Source organism: Lipophrys pholis (assembly GCF_963383615.2).
Source record: "Lipophrys pholis genome assembly, chromosome: 6".
Taxonomy (NCBI): Eukaryota; Metazoa; Chordata; class Actinopteri; order Blenniiformes; family Blenniidae; genus Lipophrys; species Lipophrys pholis.
Genome location: NC_137629.1, coordinates 24,638,250 through 24,659,919, shown reverse-complemented (window position 1 = coordinate 24,659,919; position 21,670 = coordinate 24,638,250). Strand labels below are relative to the sequence as shown.

Sequence of the window (21,670 nt, the reverse complement as noted above, 5' to 3'; positions counted from 1 at the left end):
TCTCCTCACTAATAATAATAATAATAATAATAATAATGTTTCTGAGGCTGCTTTGTGAGTTTATTGAAATAGGGCAACGCCCTAAGGTGAAATGTGTCGCTCAGCTGCGGTACATTGTGGGTAGACACCTTGTCTCAATGTGTGGCCCGCGAGTGTTGTGTGAGCCACATAATTTGACATTTTTGACACTTAGATGCAATACTTAATAGTAATAGCCCACATTTCCATCGCACTCTGACGTGCACCAAACCTCAACATGCACCCCGTTACATCGTGTGTGGGTGTGCGAGGACTCACTCAATGCTGCTTGCAGCTTTAATTAGGGTCCAAGGCATGCAAAGCTGGGCAAGACCCTATTGGAAAACAAGAGATGATGATGATGATGATGATGATTATTATCATTATTATTATTATTATTATTATTATTATTATTATTGTTATTGTTATTGTTGTTGTTGTTATTGTTGTTATAAAAATGTCACTGACTGGGTGTCAGTGACAAAAATGTATGTACCCGGGTATTTATAAACCAGCATAAAACAATATGCGACTGGAGCATCTTCGGCATCATCTGTGTCCAACCTGTGCTTACGGTTTGTTGTGATGATAATAGATCCTTTTTAAATTTCCCATGATATTCTACTGCCATATTTGGAAGGAGCTCCACTTCTTTATCCAAGCAAATGAACCATGCGTTGAAAAAAAATGGAAATGACTCACGCCATATGCGACATTGTGTGTTTTCTAGGACTCTGATTGACTAGCATGGCTTAATGCTTCTCGTTACACTGCCCCCTACAGGTTTGGTGTGCTCATAGTAGCTCTGAACCAAGGGTATATGCGGTCCGTGCAAATATAATTTTTTTTGTAAATAGCCATGTATAAATGAAGATTTGTTTTGTAAACGTAGAGGGAAATTTCAGTTTTTGTAAAAACCTGGGTGCATGTAAACGTGGCCTCGATTTTGGGCGACATCTCCCCAGGTTATCCTCGTTCTACTATGAGCATGCTTAACCTGTAGAGGGCAGTGTCACATGAAGCAGGATGCCATAATAGCCAATATGAATCCTGGAAATAACACAGCGTCACAAATTGTGACATAAATCTCTGTCTACCCCTCTTGAGATGCATACGGAGAACCAGAGTTTTCCAAAATCTCCACTGTGGCTGGAGTTTTCAGAAATCATTGCGTTTTTATGTAAATGCAGGGCCCAAACAAAGAGAAATATCGCCATTTTGCAAATACCCGGGTACGTGTAAAAGTGGCCTTACAGACAATATAAAGTTGCCAAAAGTGTCAATTGACTGGTTGTGTACCCATATAAAATGACGTTTTAAAATCTGTCAGCTACTTCACGCTGAATAAGTACACAAAGCAATGGAGATTACTTCCTGCATAGAGATGCGGCACACAAAGAAGACTTACTTTGTTTATTAATGGCTGTGGGTTTGTGCTCTTCCTTTATTTGTTTGTAATGTTTCATTGAAATTAATTTAAAAAATAAGAATTAAAAAAGTAAAACTTACTTCCGGTTCATAGATGACGCGACTTCCTGTGTCGAGAGAAAAATTGCGGCGTTCCCCTTGTTCGAAGGCTCTCACTCTCCAAAATGGCGACCTCCCTGGGCTCTAACACCTACAACAGACAAAACTGGGAAGACGCGGTACGTATGTTTCGGTGTTTAGACGATAGAAGAACGAGCACGACCGGTGATATGGTCCTTCCAGTTGCACTCATGGGAGTTATTATTTTAGGAAGTGTGCCCTGTGGCTGCCAGATTAACCGGTTAGCTTTCCGTTAGCCGGTTAGCTTTCCTTTAGCAGCGTGGCTGCAATCATCACATAGTGTCAAGCTTGAATAGGTAATTCGACAGGTATGACACACGTAATTAAAACACACAAGGTAGTTTCAATAAGCATGACTAGGAAAGGGAGATCAGTGTCCCGGCTTGATTCTGAATTCGCTTTCGGTGATTAAACGTCAACCTACTCAGCTTTAGCTTTAGCGTGCTAACGGTTCAGGAAGTCTTTCATAAAGGGAAAAGTGAAAATATGACCAAATGTACTGAAACGAAACGACTACATAGAAACGGAAATGTTTGTTTTTACTGTAATGTGACATTTCGAAGTACTTGGCTATCATTGTAAACTTGGGAGTAAGAGATGGCTGTAAAGTTAGCTTAGCAGACGCTTAGCTGCTTTCAGCGGTCCAATAATGATGTGTGCCTATCTGAATGATTCAATATTTAATTATTCAATAGTGTCCTAATATAATTTAACTTAAATCTAAAATGTTCATCCTTTAAGTACTTGGTGTTATCTGAAACACGTTTTTATCCCTTAAGTATTTGTTGTCGTCTGAAACGCAATGTAAATCATAACTTTGAAATCAACATTTTATATTTGTTGAGTTAAGATATTTTGACGATCTAATGTCATAAACACAGCTAAACATATGTTGGAAATACAAAACAATGTGAAGTTAACCATGGAATAGGATCTGTTTATTTGTTTTATTTTAACACTCTACCAAATCATTCCGACAAACACTTTTCATTGTCTTATCGACCTTCTCGCATTTCCACACGTTTTATTCAAATGTGCATGTTATTTGTAAATATTATATAGAGGAAAATTCCCCCTGCACATACAAACAGAGCAAGTATATCTTCTGCAATAAGAGGATGTATTGTAAACCACCACCAACAAAAAAACAAACCTCTGTAACCTTTCTATATAAGGGCTTGAATATATTATCATGACACAACAAGGCATTTGGCTAATGTTGGTTTACTTCAGACACCAGAATATAAACTTTGCAACTCTAGAATACGTAGTTGACGTTAGAGCCACTGGAGCTGCTTATATTTAGGCGTTTGGCTGATGCTGTCAGTGGAACAGATTAACACAAGGTCATTTTCAGCAGCGGGCACTTGGACTGTAACAGCATCCTTCAACAGATGGCAAAGTAAGACTGATCAAGTCCCATATCTCGTGCTGTGTACACTATTCACACATGCAACTTCGCCAAGGTGCCCAAAGCAGAAGGTGCATCAGAGATAATGGGCCAAGAAAATTTGTCAGACACCTCATACTGGAAAATCATTGGGTGAATAACAAATACTGTTTATTTATTTTTTTTATTCATTAAACATGTTTTGCTCTCTTTCAGGACTTTCCAATTCTGTGTCAGACATGTTTAGGAGAAAATCCTTACATCCGCATGGTAAGCCAACATTTTTGTGTCATCAAAATGAGTAAAAAGAAAAAGTATTTTCTTGTGCTGATCATATCAGCATGTGCGGAAGCTAATCTGATCATACTTTGTTTTACAGACCAAGGAGAAGTATGGGAAAGAATGCAAGGTATGCTTCACAAAACACCTTTTAGCTGCTCACAGCTTTACTACAGCTTCATCTCTTGTTACTTGCCCTGTGGCACCTTTAGTTTATTTATGTTTTATTCCTCGTCTACCAGATTTGCGCTCGGCCATTCACGGTGTTTCGATGGTGTCCGGGCACAAGGATGCGTTTCAAGAAGACCGAAGTCTGTCAGACCTGCAGTAAAATGAAAAATGTGTGTCAGACATGTCTGCTGGACCTGGAGTATGGTGAGTCTCTCTGATTCTGATTCGCCCTGTGTTGTTCGTCAGCCTGCGGCAGCTCTGAGTTTAACCTCTATTGTTTTTGACAGGTTTACCCATCCAGGTTCGAGACACTGGACTCTCTGTTAAAGACGATGTTCCCAAGTCAGACGTGAATAAAGAGTACTACACACAAAACATGGAGAGAGAGGTAAAGCTGCGTTAATACAACTGCATTAACCACCCTGACCCCCCAATTTCATTGTAATCAACTCAATCTCGATTATCTACTTTCTTTAATAGCAGTATTTCCGTTATATGCCTCATTTTTGGTCTATCTATGTGTATAGATAGCTAATTCCGATGGCACTCGGCCGGTGGGCCAGCTCGGGAAAGCTGCCAGCTCGAGTGATATGCTGCTCAAACTGGCCCGGACCACGCCGTATTACAAAAGGAATCGGCCACACATCTGCTCCTTCTGGGTCAAGGGAGAGTGTAAAAGAGGGGAGGAGTGTCCCTACAGGTGAGCTGCATGACAATCTGTCAACTCTCTGCATAAACTTGCTGCTTATTACCTTGATGTGCACATAAAAGTTCTTGGTTTGGGGCTTTTTTTTTATTTGAGGCAATATAGTTGGCCCAGGACAACCTGCTGATTTCTAAAATGTTTCCCATGATTGATTATCGATGTCATACAGGCATGAGAAGCCCACAGATCCTGATGATCCTCTCGCTGACCAAAACATCAAGGATCGTTACTATGGCATCAACGACCCGGTGGCTGACAAGCTGCTAAAGAGGGCCTCCACCATGCCTCGACTGGACCCACCAGACGACAAGTCCATCACCACGCTCTACATCGGGGGTCTGGGAGACACGGTTACAGATGGAGATCTCAAGTAAGAATCTCTCTTGTGAAATTGTCTTTTGCTACTGGTTGTTTCCATCACAAACTGTATTGTGTTGTGGATGATTTGAAGCTTCTGATTCTAGAGACTTTGTTTTTGTGTTTCTGCAGGAGTCACTTCTACCAGTTTGGGGAAATCCGCACCATTACCATCGTCCAGCGCCAGCAGTGTGCGTTCATCCAGTTTGCCACACGGCAGGCAGCAGAAATGGCTGCTGAGAAGTCCTTCAACAAACTCATCATTAATGGACGGAGGCTCACGGTGAAGTGGGGAAGGTAAACGTGACTCAATTTCTGCAAATCCAATATTGTGATTCAAATAAAAGCTCATCTAATAAACATCTTTAGTTTCCATACAGCCCCACTGAGCAGAGACATTTGGAGGGAGGTGTGAAAATTTATAATGACAATTTGGCTATTAAACACCAGGTGGTGTGCAGATAGCGTGAGTGTTTGAAAGTAACAGCCTGAAGTAATGCCACCATCACTGTCACAACTGTCAGTAAATTACTGACTGCAGAGATTTTAAAATATGATTATTACTGACTCACTAAGAGTGTAATCATAACACAGTGATTGTGCCAGACGCCTCTCTTGAGATTTGTATTTATTTAGAAGCTATGCTTCTTTTGCACATCATTTCAAAGGGCGTTTCATAAAGCGACGACTTGAGTATTTCTTACTTTTCTTCTTAGGTCTCAGGCTGCAAGAGGAAAAGACGGAATCAAAGATGGTGTCAGTGAGATGGGCACCAGACTTGATCCTGTACCTGGACTCCCGGGAGGTACGTCTGCAAACACCGAGAGCTGCATCTGTGCATTTATATGCATGCTGACATAGTTTACATGTTAGTTACAGCATCATGGAACATTCTGCAAAGACCGTGAAGAGAAAAAAAAAAAGTGCCTTAGTACATTGACATCGTGGACGAATGAAACAAAAAATACAGAACACTCGCATGCAAACATTTTCCATTAACGCTGTTCACACAGGTAGTGATGCCCGTTTTGTTACATATGTTCAATGAAAGCTACAACAGATGGATGCGTGTACAATCCTGCATGACAATGGATTGTCTTTCTCACTCAAATCAAAAGATTAGAAATACCGCGTTGCACATTAGAGACGTAACTTTATCAAGTCGATTCCTGAATTGTGCGTCTTGTTGCTCCAGCTCTGCCTCCGCCTCCTGCGCTGGACGAAGAGGCTCCTGCCAACTACTTCAACCTCGACCCGAGCTCTTCTCCTGCCGTCATGAACATTGCCCTGCCGCCACCCCCAGGCATCAACCCACCTCCTCCAGGTAAGAATCTCAACTTTTATTGCTCTCACTCTACAACACAGCTGAGGGTGCTGCGGTCACAGGGCATTGCATTGGCAGCAAGAGTACATTCAACTGTGAATCCATGAGAATTGATTTTACAATTCATGTTTTTTCAGGTTTTGGCCCTCCAATGTTTCACCCCATGGGTCCTATGGCCCCACCTATGCCCCCTCCCATGAGCATGAGACCTCCAGGTCAAATTCACTACCCCTCCCAGGACCCTCAGCGCATGGGGGCCCACGCAGCACACGGCGCACGTCACGGAGACTAGTCGGCTGGTTGATTTCATGTCGTGATTTGTTTTTGTTTTATTCATCTAAATGTTTCTTTTGTTTTCTGTTTGTATGTTCAAAGTAATAATTCATTCATTCAATTTATTCCACCTGCGTTTGACGTGAATGACGTGCCGACAACTACCTGGATCTGAAGACACCACTCGGATTATGACATACCAGAGGAACCTAAAGGACTTAACTCATGAGAATATGAGCCAATGTGACCACAACCATTAAAGGATTTCTATGTTTGCAGCCACTGTACATAAAAATGTGCTCTTTGGGTGAAACATGGATTTAGTTCAGTGTGCATAATATCACATGGAGTTTAATTCTGAGAAGCATTTTTAAACTTGTCTACTTTTAGTTATGCCGACACTTTTTTTTCTATTAGATTTATGTCCATATTCTTTGGCACAATGATATACTTAATTGTAAGGATTTTTTTTTTTTTGAATGTTATTGTCATTAAAATGACTTAATTTTACCATTGATTATCTTGGAATGTTTTCATTATTTTTAATGAAACAAATTTCTGCTTGTTCGGTTGGATTAATGTGAAGGCTGTGTAACCACAGAGTGATGGGAGAGATGTCACTGTTGTGCTGATGAGATAAGACGGTGCTTGGGCTGGTTAATAGGAACACAAGGTACGACTGATTAGCCCGAGGCAGCGCAGTCCTGGAGTGGACTGCGGTATGAGTTCATCTAAGCTGGTCAAATCACTCGGCAGTAGCAAAAAAATGTCATGCGAGAGTTTTTTTTTTTCTTCTCCCCCTTCCACTGATATATCACAAATAGATTTATCTTCGTAAGACGAGAGCAGCAAGCATACAGGTCAGAGCTCCAGTCTTTAGCACATCGACTCATTTTCATAGTTCGTTAGATTCTGGGTTGTACTCCCCTCCCCATCCCTTGGGTGCCCTGTTGAAGTTGGGTCGGTGACACATGCGTTCCAGTACGACGCCAGGAAGGTTCTGGGGCTCCACAGCCTCGAAGCTAATCACGGGGATCACCCTTTTGCTCGCCATCGCTCCTCCGAATGGCATCGCCGATCTGAGAAACAAAGCAAAAACCTTTGCTTATCAGTTACATTTCCCAGGTTCGATGTTCCTGGCAGTGTGACACTTGAGTTCATAGCTCAGGTTCCCACGAAGGTCTGATACATGATACACATTTGGTCATCATTGCTTCTAACTGAACGTCCTGTTAACACGGAAACCCACCAGGGGCTTAAGATGAATCCAACTGGGGCTGTGGGGAACTCAATCTCCTTTACTGACGTAGTTGCTCCTACCATTGGAGTGAGTTTGGATCAAATTAGGGCTTCATAATTACATGAAAAACTTCAAGGTTGTAAATAGATCCTTCCGCTGGGGGGTTAAAGTCCGAGACTCACTGGCAGAATCTGTTTGATTGACATCTGTAATTGACTAAAATCGAAGTTTGTCTTATGTTCTCTATTTCTCCATCTGCCCAAGCTTAACCTTTGTTCTGCCTCGCTTGTGTGATGCAATTCCTTGTGTGCCATGAGAAAGGTGATTCCGCTCGCTGTGCAATCTGTCTTGTGGAGCCATTAAAAGCTTGCAGCCCCCCCCCCCCCCCCCCCCCCCCCCCGGTGGATCATCTTTCAAGAGCCGGTGTTCAAAATAGCCATCATCCAGCCACACTCCGAGGAGGTGCAAGCCAGAGACTGGATTAATTTTCAAACTGTGGAAACATGGAGTGAAGCCCAGGGAAGAAACGATGGTGATGGATAAGGTGGTGAGGTCATCGGCAGGTCTATTTGTAAGATGGGTGGGCCTCAACACCCGCATTTCCAACATAACAGATTGAACGATTTGAGATATATTCGGGAGGACTCAGTAGGGGCTAGAGGAGCCGGTGTGCAGAAGGCTGGATTTACCTGTTAAAGCACCTGTAGTTGGCAGGCTGTAGCCTCTGTGGGAGCTGGGGCAGCTGGGGCAGCTGGGCATTGAGGGCAACCAGGAGTTCCTCATTGTTTCCCAAAGCTTCACTCCATGGAGAGCAGTAGGATTTGGGGATTACAGTTGTGTTGAATTTCTCATGAGGAATTTTCTTCAAAGGGCCAGTGTATCCTGACCGAAACAAACAAAATGTGACGTCAGAGGATAAGAATAGAGTATCTCCAGGGGTAAAGTGAAATGTATGCTGCTGCAGTTTTCAGTCATTTAACTTTTTTTCTCCTTTAATTTTAAGTAAGGCACTCAACCATATGCTGGGGGAAAGGGATAATTTCAGACCCCATAAGATAAATTAAAAAAAAAAAGCATACTGAAGCGCACACACATATCTAATATACATATAAATCTCTTTGATGTCACTCCTGTCACCAATAGGAACACCAGTAATTAGATCTCGGTGTGAACGGCTCATAACAAACAGAGCTCAGCTCACTGTCAGTCAGACTGTAAGCAGTGCCTTCTGTCAGGGCAAATACACAACAGCAAGCAGCAAAGATGCTCACAGATAATTGCTTTCCGCAAACTGCCAACTCTCCTGGCGCTGGTTATAGTAAAACTAATTTATGTGCTCAGTGAATTTCCATAAGAAAGGTAAAGCACAGTTTGAACATGACTAGGGTGTCTGTGTGCTGTCTAAGCCTTTGGTGCTGTACATAACTGTTCCTATGGACTGTGACAATCCTTTCTTCACAGCGCTTTACCATTTACCTGGAGCCAGGACATCAGGGCTGCCCTTCTTTGCTATAGTCTTCTGAAGGTTCATGACCAGGCTATGCTTACCAGGGACAGAAAAAGCCTGGTTTTCCTTCCCTCCCTGCGGCTCTTGGATGATCTGTGGGGGAGGAATGGCCTCGCATTGAACCTGGGAGAAAAATACTGAGTTAGGTTTATTTACTCATTACTGTGACATGTTATAGGAAGGGACAGCCAAACTCGGCAATTGGACACACAGAATATTTTATAGAGTGATCCAGTCTATCGACTAAAAGTCATGATTTTCCAAGATATACTCTTTTCTTATTATTAATTTCCAAAGGTTCATGATATAAAAAGAAAAGTACATACGGTATGGTTACTATTCATATCCATACACCCAACTTCTATACCTCTAATTAAGGAGGCAAAGAAAAGGTAGATTCTGGATAGGTCAGCACTCCATCACAGGACAAAAATATATATCTTTCCATAATATTCTCAAAATGTGCACAGATTTATAGATTGCTAAGATTTTTGAACAACCTTCTTAATAAGATGTCAAAGATGTCAAAGGATAAGATGCCATTATTTATAACTCCTTGCTACATCCTACAGACCATGATGCTTTTACTACAAAATGCACATCAGAATAAGAGGTTTTCTCATTGCCAGAGTCCAGGATGGAGTGAGGTCAATGGATGTAAGTCATCCTGTGCTATGAACCAGGGTCTTACATTATAGCTGTTATAGGTGTTGTTGGTGACGTTCTCCAGTGTGAACTTCTCAGCCCTTTTCTGTCTCTCCTGGAACATCCGAGAGCCCCGATTTGAAGGAAGGGTGAGCTCCTCCATCATCACATCTTTTGGGATGCTTATCTTCTTCCCCAGATTCAGACCTTTTGCACAACACCACAAACGAATAAACTGAAGTAAATCAAATAATCTGTATAAAAAAAAAAGAATAGAATCCAAGCTTGGACGAAGACATCATGACATTTAATTTTCATCCCTGCAGCAGTCATAGCAGCGACTTCAAGGCATTTGGAAAAAGAGGAAGAAACGCTATTAAAGACCTTTGGCAAATCATAATGTCTCTGCTTGTTTCTGTCAACATGAAGCAGCTGAAAGCGAAAGCGAGCGCAGCATCACTTAGTTGGTGTCCTCACAGCTTTCACTCAAGGCCTCTTCTCATATTATAACATGGCACCGTGGAGGGTCTGAAATAGCCTGAAGATGATGTCAAGTGGTGTGTAATGTTTGTTGTGGTCCCGAGTTGCATGGGTAACTGGGCATATAAATAGGATCTTAGGTTGAAAGACTCCTGCCAGAGCAGATGGTCCCCTCGCCCCTCACATGAGAAGTGTTGGGAGAGGACTCGGGGACTGGACACGCGCCACCCTCGAGGACCTTGCCTTTGTGTAAAAATGCAGTGGTTGATTTCACATTTTGCTGCGTTTGGAAAGCATCGCGTCAAAGCTGAGCCGGGGGAATGCACTCGAAAAACAAACAGTGCAATCGAGACGGTCCCTGCTGGAATGTTTGGAGAATTTCAGCTGCATGCTGGCGCTCCTGGGATTCGGGTGGACCACCGTCCACTTGTCTACTGGCTAACACACTTTGATGTCTGGCTCGGTTACATCCGACAGTCCCAGCTGTGATCTCCCACCATGGCAGGCACTGTATGGGTGTAAGTACACATGGGTTCTCGCTGCAATATGAGCGCTATTATGCAAAGTGATATGTGTCATTTTATCTCCAATCTTCTGTGTCCTGACAGACCAAAAAAAAAGAAAAAGAAAACATAATTTCCATTGCGCGCTCACCTCCCCTGGCCCCTCTAGACAGAACCTTCGCCTGCACCATCCTCTGCTTGGTCAAATCATCCAGGCCTGAATGCATCATTGTCCTCAGCGCCTTCTGACACACAGAGGCATTTTTATTATTAGTTGAAAAATCAAACATATTTTAAGCACTTAAGCTTGCAATGTATACAATACTGGAGTACCTTTAATGCATTATATATTCATATCGCTACAAATCATTAATTATTGCCATTTACTTTAGAGACAAAAGCAAGAAAAAGTTCGCGTTTCTGTTGATGATAAACCCTACAATGCCACAAGTCTTAACCTGCAGTCAAACGTCCTGCATTATGTTTAATGACTGTGTCAAGGTTACTGGAACAATATGTTTGATTTCAAACCGCATTGGAAAGAATCAATTAAAATTCAAATGAGAATCTTGTTGTGAACTGTCATACTTTTAGTAAATTAGTCAAAAAAGAGAATAATCAAAAGTCCCTTTGCAGTAAAACCAAAGCTTATCTTTCCACTTTCTTAACTGTCTCCTTAGAAACAAATAGTTTTACTCTTCATATTGTTCATATCACCAAGACGGCTTCATTTTTCTTCTGCTTCCTTCAACCATGTAGCGCTGCTCCTTACCTCAGTTCTTACCTGTGATCCCACCCTGTCTGTCTGCTGGGCGTTGGGGTGCTGGGTGCTCGTCTGAGTGCTGCTGGGGTTTTGTCTTGCACTGTTGCCGGGATGCTTCTGCACTTGACTCTGCCACTCCTCAGCGGACCATGAAGAGAGTGTAAAACACTCACCCTAAGATACCGTCAGTGCTTACCTCATTGGGTTTATTTTAGCCAAAGGGGTTAGAGAGTGAGGGTGGACAGAGGGAGGGGGGGGGGGGGGGGGTATAAAAGGACGATTAAGGTAAAAGGGGCAAGTAAAAAGATTTACATCCTGACTACAAGCTTCTTTGATCATAAAAATTGGATCCTGTGTGTGTGTGTGTGCGTGCGTGCGTGCGTGTGTGTGTGTGTGTGTGTGTGTGTGTGTGTGTGTGTGTGTGTGTGTGTGTGTGTGTGTGTGTTTGTGTATGAGATAACAGCAGCTGTGCAGGCTGTGACACACGGGGGCAACCATCCGGCCTTCCCAGTGCAAACATAGACACAAACACATGAACACACGGGCTTTTATGGGAGCGCCTCTAAAATTGATGAGGTATCTGTTATCGGAGGTTGTGACACTGTAGTCCGCTTGAGGGTCAAAGGTTAAACTCCTTGGCAGGTTGCTCTTTAATTTTCTTTTGGCGTGAGACCTTGGACCTCTATTTCTCCCCAACCTGCTCTGAGTTATGTGGATTACATACGCTGCGGTTATTCAGCAGTGTACATCGCTATAAATCAAAAACATTTCCCACGCTGGGTTTCATTTGCTGGTTTACGGTGCAGAGAATAACTAGTTTTCTTTTCTGCATAAACTGTCTTTTGAGTTACACTATGAGTTATGACCTTTAACTTTATATTAGGTTGTCCTTTTTGAACTCCAGTTAGTTTTTTATCATGCAGCTTTTCCCCCCCGCAAATTGATTCATTGAGCTCAGCGGGAGCCTGGAGGGAAAAACATTTTCTTTATCCCTGCTGAGATTGGATATCGATTTCACACCTGCCCGGCTACACAATGCCACTATGTCCCAGTGGGAAGTCTCCCAGCCACTGAAAGAAAATGTGAAGTCATCCTGAGTCACAGAAAACCATCAAGCCATAGACAATAGAAGTTGAAGAGTTGCTACATCAAAGGTTTATTTAGTGAGTGTTTGTTTAGAAGAAAAATAGCAATATTTGCGCTATAAAAAGAGGCCACAGCTTCTCGAAAGAAAGCCTCCGTGTTGCTGTATCTCATTACCTTATTAGAATAAATCTGGCACTTCAAGCTAATTCAAAACAATCACTTTTAACAACCAATTGCACACAAAGTTTCAATGACAAGTGCATATTAGCGATTGAGCAAATTAAAAGCTAATTATCTTTTTAAAAAAAACCCCGACTACAATGGGATATCAAAACGACAGCAGAACAATTTGTCATGATTGGTGTCATCTGTGGGTGAGAGGTTTTCCTCCACAGCGTGTTCATGTCACATGGAGAGAGGTGAACAGCCACCAGGCACTGGCAGCTGACACAAGGACAATAGAGCCCCATTCAGACTCGAGGGCTTGTGCAATTAGAGCACCTTTAAAAATCGTGTGCCCTGTTGGCCCCACACATGAAACCTCACTGGCAGCGTTGGGAGTTGTTCCAGGAGAAAGCAAAATCGGTGACATTAGGTACGTCTCTTTTTATAGCTCAGCGCTTACAGCCGAATGCATTAAAATTCAGCTTGAGGCCCTGAAAAAGTCATCATTCTGAACTTTTTTTTTCTTATCGCTTGCAGGTGCCTTTGGGAGGACTGTTGGAAGTCAATCAGCCGGGGAGCCGACTTGACGGTACTCAGTTCGAGCCTCAATCCAGAGAGAAATCATGTACGGGCTGCTGTGTGAGAGTCTTCATGACTTTATCAAGGAGTCGTACGGAGATGATGTGTGGAAGCTGGTCAGAGAGAGAGCAGATGTCAGGTTACACTCTTTTGTCACCCACCAGGTATAGTCTCTAATATTAAAGTATGAACTTTGTTTTCACATGCATAGTGGAATATCTATGAGGTCTGTGGGGTCGGTGCGCATTGAATTCATCCTGTTTCGCCACTTTCATCTGTCATTCTGATGCTTTTGTCTGAGGATTCATAGCCCTCCTGTCAGAATGTCTGTTCTTCTAAGAGATACTGTCTGGATCCGCAGGTATATAGTGAGAGTGTGATTCCCCGCATAGCAAAAGCAGCCAGCGGAGTGACAGGCACACCCTACAATGAGCTGATGAACTCCTGGGGTGTGTACTTCCTGGGCTTTGTCGGGAAGTACGGCTATGACAGGATCCTCAAGGTGAGAAGAGACTCGGAGCTGTCAGAGCGTTGCAGTTTTTCTGGCAGATATTTGAGAAAATTATGAAATACGCTCTGAACTGCGAAGGCGAACGTTGCGCGTCACAATGGGTTTTGTCAGTGGATGATTGGGGCAAATTGCTGGAACACAATACTGCTTTATATCTGAACATCTGTCAGAACCAAAAGGTTATCAAAAGGTGACATGACATTATAGTTCGATTAAAAAACGAGCCCCGGTTTCTTCTGAGGCAAGATTATAACAGAACAATACCGGTTAGAATGTATCTTCACAAGTGTATTCATTCTGAACTCTGGAGACATTTTCGTCTGTTTCAGAAAAAGAGACGAAAATGTGAGACTTTGACCGACGAATTCTTTTTGGAGTTTTTAATTACAAGACAGACTCACAGTAGATGGACGGTGAAATGAAAGGTAGAAAGAAAAATATTGAGATGTTTAACCTTGAGTATTAGTCTTCTTTTAGAGAAGTGTTCAAATATCACGGATTATCAGAAAAGTAATATAGTCGTGAATTGTGTGTGCTTGTGGAGTGTGTGTTTGATTCATGTGTGGATCAAATGTGTGTGTGTGTGGTAAGAATTGTTCATATTCAAACATATATCGTTTTTGGTGTGAAGTGATTTGTGTGTCCCTTCAACGGTCTGTGAATGTCAATGTCTTCAGCTCCACCTCAGATATCTCAATCAGTTCAATCTTTTAGTGACTTTTTTTTGTCTGATAAAATTTCGTCCAAAGCACCCTCAATGTAGACTAAAGGCTCTCTCTTTACGGCCGCGTGGCTCTTGGTCAGCCCCGTGTCTTCTTATCAACACAGCCCCCAAAGCTCTATGTGATCAATGATTTCAAACAGAATTTTGGAGGACTTCGGAAAACATGTGAGCTTGACCCTGTGAGTCTCGACTCTGGACAAACAAGACTCATAATTACAAACACAAATCCAGGCAGGAGGAGAGAAAATCGCCTGACTGAGAAGCCCGCTTGATTTAGAAGTGAAGACAGAAACATTTACACATCCTTCTAGCACCCACACATTTAAAAATACACGTTCGCAAATCTAACGGCAGACAGACAGACACGCACACAAATTTAGCTACATTAATCCAAGCACACTTTGACAAACGTCAATATAACTAAATATCAAGATGCAAACAGAATAAATATACTCCAACATCTGACATGAAACGTCTTATTTTGTATTAAAATGTGTCTTTAAGGCGACTATGTTAAAAAGTGGATGAAGTAGAGTGGTCATGACCTGCTTTTTGTGGGTCTGCCTTCAGGTGCTGGGCAGACACGTGCGCGACTTTGTCAATGGCCTTGACAACCTCCATGAATACCTACGCTTCAGCTACCCCAAGGTGCAGCCCCCGACCTTCTTCTGCCAGGAGGAGTCTGCCACCGGAGTCACCCTCCATTACAGGTCTGCAACACCAGGATCCGGGGAGCAACTACAGGGTTGTGACGGACCTGAGGCGGGAGATTGATGGTCCGTCATAAGATATAAACGTCAAGAGAGAGACAAGGAAAATAAGTATAAAGCTGTGAGATGATTCTCTTTTGAAAGACACTAAATTGTACCTCCTCCGTGACCTGCAGGAGTAAACGTAAGGGCTACTTGCACTATGCCATGGGTCAGCTGAGGCAGATGGGGAAACAGTTCTACGATACCGACATCCATGTGGAGGTGCTTTCTGAGCAGATGGTCGGAGACTACTCCCATGTCACTATGAGGTAAAACACACACACAACAACACACACACTGAGACTTCCTGCTGAGCTTTAACATTGAAAAAGACATTAAACGAGTGGCGCGCAGACCTTTCGGCTCATGATCCCTAATAAAAAATTCCCTCCAGTTAATATTTCACTTTAAACTTTTGAGGAAAGTCTCTCTGACTCTACAGACTGAACTTTGACAACTCAGCCTACCGCTACATCATGAAGGAGGATGAGGAAGAGCAAGAGATTTTGCCAATTACCTCTGACTTCTTCTTTGAGGTTTTCCCCTTCAACACTGTCTTCAGACAGGTAATTATTTAGAGTGAGCTTCTATATATCACAAAGGGCAGTCAGGGACCGAGATGAAGGCAGGCTTACTGATCCTTTGCATTCAATCAGGACATGGTGGTGCACAATGTTGGCTCAGGCCTGTCTACAGTCTTCCCTGATCTGGATGGAAAGAAGATCACCGATGCCTTCTTGCTGGCTCGCCCCCTGGTGGAGTTCACCTGGAACATGGTGAGCAGTCCTCTAAATATAGCTTTGTCCTCTTGGTTTCAGGCAAGTAAAACAGAGTTTTGCCATTACACTGCAATAAGACAAGAATGTAGCTTTAATGTCAGATCTCTGCGGAGTGCTAATGGGCACAGATAATCCTGGTTTTTGTAATCTGTGCCTAGATTATCTCCCATCCCAACAACCTATTTGAGATCATGTCCAAGGAGCCTGTGAAGAGAGAAAGGAACCTCCACAACCGCGTCCAGAGTAAGAGTGGAAGCCATGTAAACTCTTGCAGGGGTGTGTGTCTGATGGGAGACGACTTTCTGGCTTGTGGTCTCATCAATTTCACTGCAGTCAGACGCAAAAGACACCGTTATTGTGGTGCATAAAGACTAATGTCTGTTCAAGTACAGGAGAATCGACATTGCGCCTATTGCAGAATTAAAGCCGTTTTGGAGGTCCTGTAGTCAAACAAATTTGATTGTGATGTTTTGGTTTTACTTGAACTGATTGAATTTAGAGCATCTTGTCTAAATGATTTCTGCATTATGTAAATAGGACTATTTCTGTTTCCCTGATAGCTCCCCTTGTTTGTTTTTTTCACAGATTCCGACTATGAAAATGCCAATCGCTCTGCTGATGTGGATGTGGAACTCATGGCTTTCCAGTCCATCATTGGAGATGATTACAAAGGTCATGACCTCTCTATGCCGGGTTGTCAAAGTCTAAGTTAAATGTTGAAGGCATAGATATGATCAAGAATTTACAATACTGACTTTTTCTGCCATCAAATAAATAAACCAGGAACCAGATTTACTATTTGATCTTAATGGCTGCTAATGTTGGACAACACAAGGTTAAATATGTATACCTCTCATACTAATGATACGAATTAGCTTCTGACTCTACCTGTCTTATTAAAATGTTAATTCATGCTTTTCCGATACCTGTTCTCAAAGATTGACTGAGCACCTTTCCCAAAATGTCAAACATTTAAACCTTTTAAAAAATTATGAATCTACAAGGGTGACCTTTTGAACACCATACAGTTATTATCTGCAGTTGAATATCTGGAAGTGAGCATCTCTTTCAAGGTTTGTCTTCTTGAGATTTGATTGCTCTCATTCTAGATGGTAACAGTGCCAATGCAATGGAGAGCTGGGGCGACGGGAGCCGCTGCCTCAAACTGAAAGGACAAATGAGATACATGCCGGAGTGGGAGTCCATCATCTTTCTGGGAACCCCTGTGTAACGCCCACACACACACGCACACACACACACACACACACACACGGATCCAGATCTTTATTAAAAGGCTGCAGTTGAAAACTAAAACATTCAGAAAAGCTGCAAGAGCTAAACTGAGTTACGAGGCTGGAAATAAAAGCCTGGGCAGTGAATCAAATCAGGGGCCCATTCTAACAGCACTTACCATGCATGAAATGAGCTGCTAATTAGCTTGTAATCAGACAGTGCAGCTCTTGTGAGCCTAATGGGAACCCATTTGCAACCGAGAGTGTTTTCCTCCGAGTACATTACCAAAACATCTCCCTCCTCTTCTCCAACATTTTGTTTTGCAAGCAAAATGCCCTCATGCTAGTATTGCACAAAGATACTGAAATGTTAAATGCCATACTGCACTACTTACATTCTTAATGATGCAGGAAACAAAAAAATATTGCCACCCCATGATTACATTCTGTTTATTTTGCAATTATTCTGATTATTATGATCATCATTATTATCGATGGTAAATGGTAGTGTCACGTGATCAATTTAGTTGTTTGAGACGGAATGTCAGAATCGTTATTGTCTCATTTCTCTCTGCCTTCTGACATGCAGGATGGAGAGTTTGAGTGCTATGTTTAAGACCGGCCTGTACATCAATGACCTGAGCATGCACGACTCCAGCAGAGACCTGGTGCTGGCAGGCACTCAGCAGTCGGAGGAGCTGAAGAGAGCCCTCATACAGGTTCCTTGTGCCAAAGTGCAGCTGCATTTTATATGTGTGATCGACTCACTTGTCACTCTGCATTATGCAAAGTTGCTCTGAGCTCCGTCTTTTAATGTTGTGAAGTACCTACTGCTCGCAGAGCTGAGACACAAACTGAGCAATGTCTTTCTGTCTGATCCCCCACCGGGGACTGCAGGAGCAAAAGAAGTCCAGTAAACTGGAAGAGAGCATGAAGATGTTGGACTATGAGATGAAGAAGACTGACGACCTTCTTTACAGGATGATTCCCAAGCCAGTGGCTAAAAGGCTGCGCAAAGGAGAGCCGGCTGTGAACACTTGTGAGGTCAGAAACATAGATAGTTCTAGGGATATGCATTGCATATTTATGCTGCTCGGAGCTAAGAAAACTGCTGCTGCACAGACTGATAATTGTACTTTCTTTTTGCAAGATGCCAGAGAGAAAACTTTGCCAGTATATGGAGAGGGGTTTGTTTGAAAATCAAAAGATAAATTCTTCTGATAACTCAAAAACATGAGAATGATAATATATATCTGTACATCTTTCCTATTATCTTTTCATGCTTCCTTTTCTGGACTCAGTTATTTATTTTTTATTTTTTTAACTAATGGTAATGATACGGAATCCTCCCTTATGAGGTTCCATTTAATTGGCCTTAGTTAACTCAAGCAGAGAGTGAGATCAAAGACAAAGTATATCTATGGTGGAGAACAAAGTAAAGAGGGAAGCTGTCATAACAGAATTATACACAGTAGCTGCGCCACAAATGGGTACGAGCAGATCGTTGTGATAATCAGTACTTATTTTAGCTCACATGAACAAGTGCAATGTCTAGAAATGTAAATAGAGGCTGGTTTAGAGTGGCACTATGATGAGGCATCTCAGGATATACTCAAGAGGCGTCTGTTCACAGTGTGTCATCACACTGATTGATGACTCTCATCACTTTTCACCCAGGTCTTCCCAGATGTGACCATTCTCTTCAGTGATGTGGTGGGTTTTACCCGCATTTGCAGCCACATCACGCCCATGCAGGTGGTGTCCATGCTCAACACCATGTACACACTGTTCGACACACTCAGTGAGAAGCACCGTGTCTTCAAGGTTTGTGCGTCAATTCTTCCTTCTCCCTATATGGATCACATAATTCATGCAAAACTGCTGGTGGCGGCTGATCTTTCTGTGTTTTCCAGGTGGAGACCATTGGGGATGCATACATGGTGGTTGCGGGGACTCCAGAGAAGACTAAGTTTCACGCACACAACATTTGTGACATGGCCTTAGACATGGTGCGCTCCATAGATCACCTCAAAGACCCCTCTAACGGCAATAACATACAAATTCGTGTTGGTGGGTAAAACTTTTGTGTGTCTGTCGGTGTATATAAATGTCAGCTCTTTGACTAAAGAACCCATCTGTGTTGTGGTCGCAGGGATACACTCTGGGATGGTTGTGGCAGGTGTGGTAGGACATAAGATGCCACGTTATGGTCTGCATGGTGACACAGTTCACACTGCATCTGCAATGGAGAGCAATGGAAAGGTGGGTCAAATAATGACAGACTACGATTTTAACTTTTAAATTGCCACAAAGCAGAAAGAAGAGCAACTGTGGTTCAAGACTGTCCATGTTGAGGTGTTCAATATGAAGGTCATTTTTGTGACGGGGGTCACTCTTGTGTCTCATTCAGGAGATGCACATTCAGCTCAGCAGCGCCACCTACGAGCACCTGAAAGGAAGCCACTTCATTTTTGAACGGAGGGGAATCATTACCATCAAGGTCAAAAGTCACATCTGTCACCATAGCAACTACATACTCCTCGTTTATTGCGTCGTGACAAAATTGCTTGTGATTTGCCGAAAAGCACAGTTCAGGCGAGGTAAATACAGTCCGAAGCTCCATTTAAATGATGCTGTGGATTTCAAACAAATTACATAGAATAAAATTATATGGACTCGCTCAAGTACTGAAGAAGCCCATCTCCACTCAGGAAGGAAGACATATGATCTGTGCACTTTACAGAGTCCACATGAAGCTTTGATTTCAGCTAAGGGAAGGTTTGTGTATCAGCAGTCAGACAGGACAAACATTGCTGTGTCACAAAACTATATAAAATAATAAGAGCAACTCACAATGTTTTGGCTCCGGGGAGTCTGCACACTTAGTATTCACAGCTAGTAATTGCAGCTTGCTGTCTGATTTCCCATTTTATCAGTGGGCTTGACTTTGAGGCCGCACATTCAGTGATAAAGCCACCAAAGTGACTCCCGAAGGTTTTTGTGGCTGTTGATTATAGGTGCCAATCTGCAGAATGCAAGATATTCTCTTTTTTCATCAGGGAGTTGAGAACCCAGCAGCTGCCACTTAATGCGCACAACAGACAAGACACTGTGCTTCTGAGTGTGTGTCTATGATTATTTGTCAGTATGTCAGCCACTCAAAGACACAAAACTTTCTTCTGCTTTCTTCTGCATCCATTTTCAGGGCAATGTTGAAATTGAGACCTATTGGCTGAAAGGAAAACGAGACAAGGATGGCAATGCTCAGGCAGCATGTCCCCAATTTGAGACTCAGACCATCAGTAAAGCCATCAGCAAGGCCACCATCTCAGCCCCTGAGGCCACAGAGAACAAAGGGGGACTGGTAACGGTTCAGCAAAGAGATGCATGAATGGCTCACTTGCTCGTCTGCGTCAGTGTCACCATCATCATCATTGTCTCCGATTCTCTGCGGCTTGTTTGTCTGCGACCAGGTGGCTGAGGAGGACGAGGACAATGTGAAATCTATTCCTTCTCATCGGATCAAGATGGAGATCTCAGGCCATTCTCTGGAGGAATCAATGGAGGAGCGCCAAGTGGAGGAGATGTCAGTTCACAAGGTCAGAGACCGTATTCCTATGACTCTGAAGTTAAGTGTCTTTCTCTTCCTTTTTTTAGCAGCTTGAGTTGCTTCATATTTACTTTCTTCTTACTCTGATACACCTGTTCTTCCACAGTCCCACTTTAAGGACGCCTTGCCTGATGACCAACAGGACAATGACTTGGAACTGGACTCACCTGACTCTGATGGCAGAGACTCACTTCTAGAGTCCCGGGACGGCTCCTGTGACTCCCGCGAATCAAAAAGCGCCATGTGCTCCATATCGTGAAGGCGAAAAAAAATGTTATTTGAATAAATAATAGCTGATGCTTTTGCCGAAAATCCTTAAAAACTGGCTCTCTCTAAAGCGCTTTTTGTACTTGAACTCAAACCAGTGAGTGTTAGTCCAGTTGGCAGATGATATTGCAGTTGTTGGTACCAACGCAGTCTCCTTTGACATGCTTGTACATGAATTAGGCTGAAATGCTTTGACTTTCCGGTGACCTTGTGTGGTGTTAAGTTGCATCCCAAAGTTATCCAAGCTTTTTTTGCTCTAAAAGCACAGAAATCAGCTGCATCAATCACTGTTACTTTTACAACAGCTCCTTAACCCTGAGTAAGAAGACATTAATCAGTTTTATTTCTCTCAGTTCTAGACACTTTAAAGGATTTGCACTGAAGCATGGATAGTACACCAATTATCTGATATAGTTTAGTATTTAAAAGTGTTCACTGCCACATGGTTCAGCTGGACCCAAGCCCAGTAACTTCCGGCACTGTTGTCTTTTGCTGCACCTCAGATATGACTTCTTGCTTCCTCACGTGAACATATCATTCTGAATCTCTCTCCCATCCTTCTCCCTGTGATTCTTTTCGCTTGTATCAAGTCACTGCTCTCTATCAGTCAAATACACAACCACAGCACGGTGATAATACTTGTCAGCATAGTGGAAATAAAGTGGGATGGCTACCGCAGTGTGTGGATCCATTTGTTGTTGTTTTTCTTGTCACTCAAAGCCTCCAGCATTCAGAGTCTCATTGACATTTGCATATATTTT

At 42.7% G+C, this 21,670-nt stretch overlaps 3 protein-coding genes across 10 annotated transcripts; 2 read left to right on the top strand and 1 right to left on the bottom strand.

Moving 5' to 3' along the window:
* Positions 1-1,559: 1,559 nt before the first annotated feature.
* rbm22 (RNA binding motif protein 22) lies at positions 1,560-6,584 on the top strand. Its single transcript, XM_080464969.1, has 11 exons — positions 1,560-1,664; positions 3,173-3,226; positions 3,336-3,365; positions 3,478-3,610; positions 3,694-3,794; positions 3,934-4,106; positions 4,282-4,482; positions 4,602-4,766; positions 5,186-5,274; positions 5,665-5,793; positions 5,931-6,584. The coding sequence occupies exons 1-11, from the start codon at positions 1,611-1,613 to the stop codon at positions 6,083-6,085; spliced, it is 1,284 nt and encodes a 427-aa protein (XP_080321095.1). The 5' UTR covers positions 1,560-1,610; the 3' UTR covers positions 6,086-6,584.
* Positions 6,443-11,645, bottom strand: LOC308110584 (myozenin-2-like). Of its 8 annotated transcripts, none has more exons than XM_080464971.1 (6): positions 11,226-11,645; positions 10,593-10,686; positions 9,505-9,665; positions 8,783-8,936; positions 7,996-8,188; positions 6,443-7,145 (listed from the first exon to the last, which is right to left on the bottom strand). In XM_080464971.1, exons 2-6 carry the CDS (start codon positions 10,669-10,671, stop codon positions 6,962-6,964), a joined length of 771 nt encoding a protein of 256 aa, XP_080321097.1. In that variant the 5' UTR covers positions 10,672-10,686; positions 11,226-11,645; the 3' UTR covers positions 6,443-6,961. The 8 variants fall into 8 exon arrangements, with proteins under 8 accessions (XP_080321097.1, XP_080321100.1, XP_080321096.1 ...); XM_080464974.1 differs by having other exon boundaries at positions 8,855-8,936; positions 11,214-11,633; XM_080464970.1 differs by having other exon boundaries at positions 11,214-11,563.
* A 1,175-nt stretch (positions 11,646-12,820) lies between these two features.
* On the top strand, positions 12,821-21,595 carry LOC308110582 (soluble guanylate cyclase 88E-like). The gene is made up of 19 exons (XM_080464968.1): positions 12,821-12,885; positions 12,993-13,198; positions 13,396-13,536; positions 14,840-14,979; positions 15,156-15,290; positions 15,464-15,587; positions 15,678-15,797; positions 15,959-16,043; positions 16,386-16,472; positions 16,910-17,027; positions 17,622-17,751; positions 17,930-18,076; positions 18,710-18,856; positions 18,946-19,102; positions 19,185-19,294; positions 19,443-19,532; positions 20,238-20,396; positions 20,506-20,631; positions 20,749-21,595. The coding sequence occupies exons 2-19, from the start codon at positions 13,079-13,081 to the stop codon at positions 20,899-20,901; spliced, it is 2,289 nt and encodes a 762-aa protein (XP_080321094.1). The 5' UTR covers positions 12,821-12,885; positions 12,993-13,078; the 3' UTR covers positions 20,902-21,595.
* The last annotated feature ends 75 nt before the right edge of the window (positions 21,596-21,670 follow it).

Bases quoted from the DNA above. Each gene is read 5' to 3' on its own strand.
- rbm22 (XM_080464969.1), top strand. From the start codon at position 1,611: ATGGCGACCTCCCTGGGCTCTAACACCTACAACAGACAAAACTGGGAA. The intron at 3,227-3,335 runs GTAAGCCAACAT...TTTGTTTTACAG, and splicing joins AAAATCCTTACATCCGCATG to ACCAAGGAGAAGTATGGGAA. The intron at 4,107-4,281 runs GTGAGCTGCATG...GATGTCATACAG, and splicing joins GGGGAGGAGTGTCCCTACAG to GCATGAGAAGCCCACAGATC.
- LOC308110584 (XM_080464971.1), bottom strand. From the start codon at position 10,671: ATGATGCATTCAGGCCTGGATGATTTGACCAAGCAGAGGATGGTGCAG. The intron at 8,189-8,782 runs GTAAATGGTAAA...TGTTTCGGTCAG, and splicing joins CCCTGATGTCCTGGCTCCAG to GATACACTGGCCCTTTGAAG. The intron at 7,146-7,995 runs GTAAATCCAGCC...TTTGTTTCTCAG, and splicing joins AACTACAGGTGCTTTAACAG to ATCGGCGATGCCATTCGGAG.
- LOC308110582 (XM_080464968.1), top strand. From the start codon at position 13,079: ATGTACGGGCTGCTGTGTGAGAGTCTTCATGACTTTATCAAGGAGTCG. The intron at 15,798-15,958 runs GTGAGCAGTCCT...ATCTGTGCCTAG, and splicing joins TGGAGTTCACCTGGAACATG to ATTATCTCCCATCCCAACAA. The intron at 17,752-17,929 runs GTTCCTTGTGCC...CGGGGACTGCAG, and splicing joins TGAAGAGAGCCCTCATACAG to GAGCAAAAGAAGTCCAGTAA.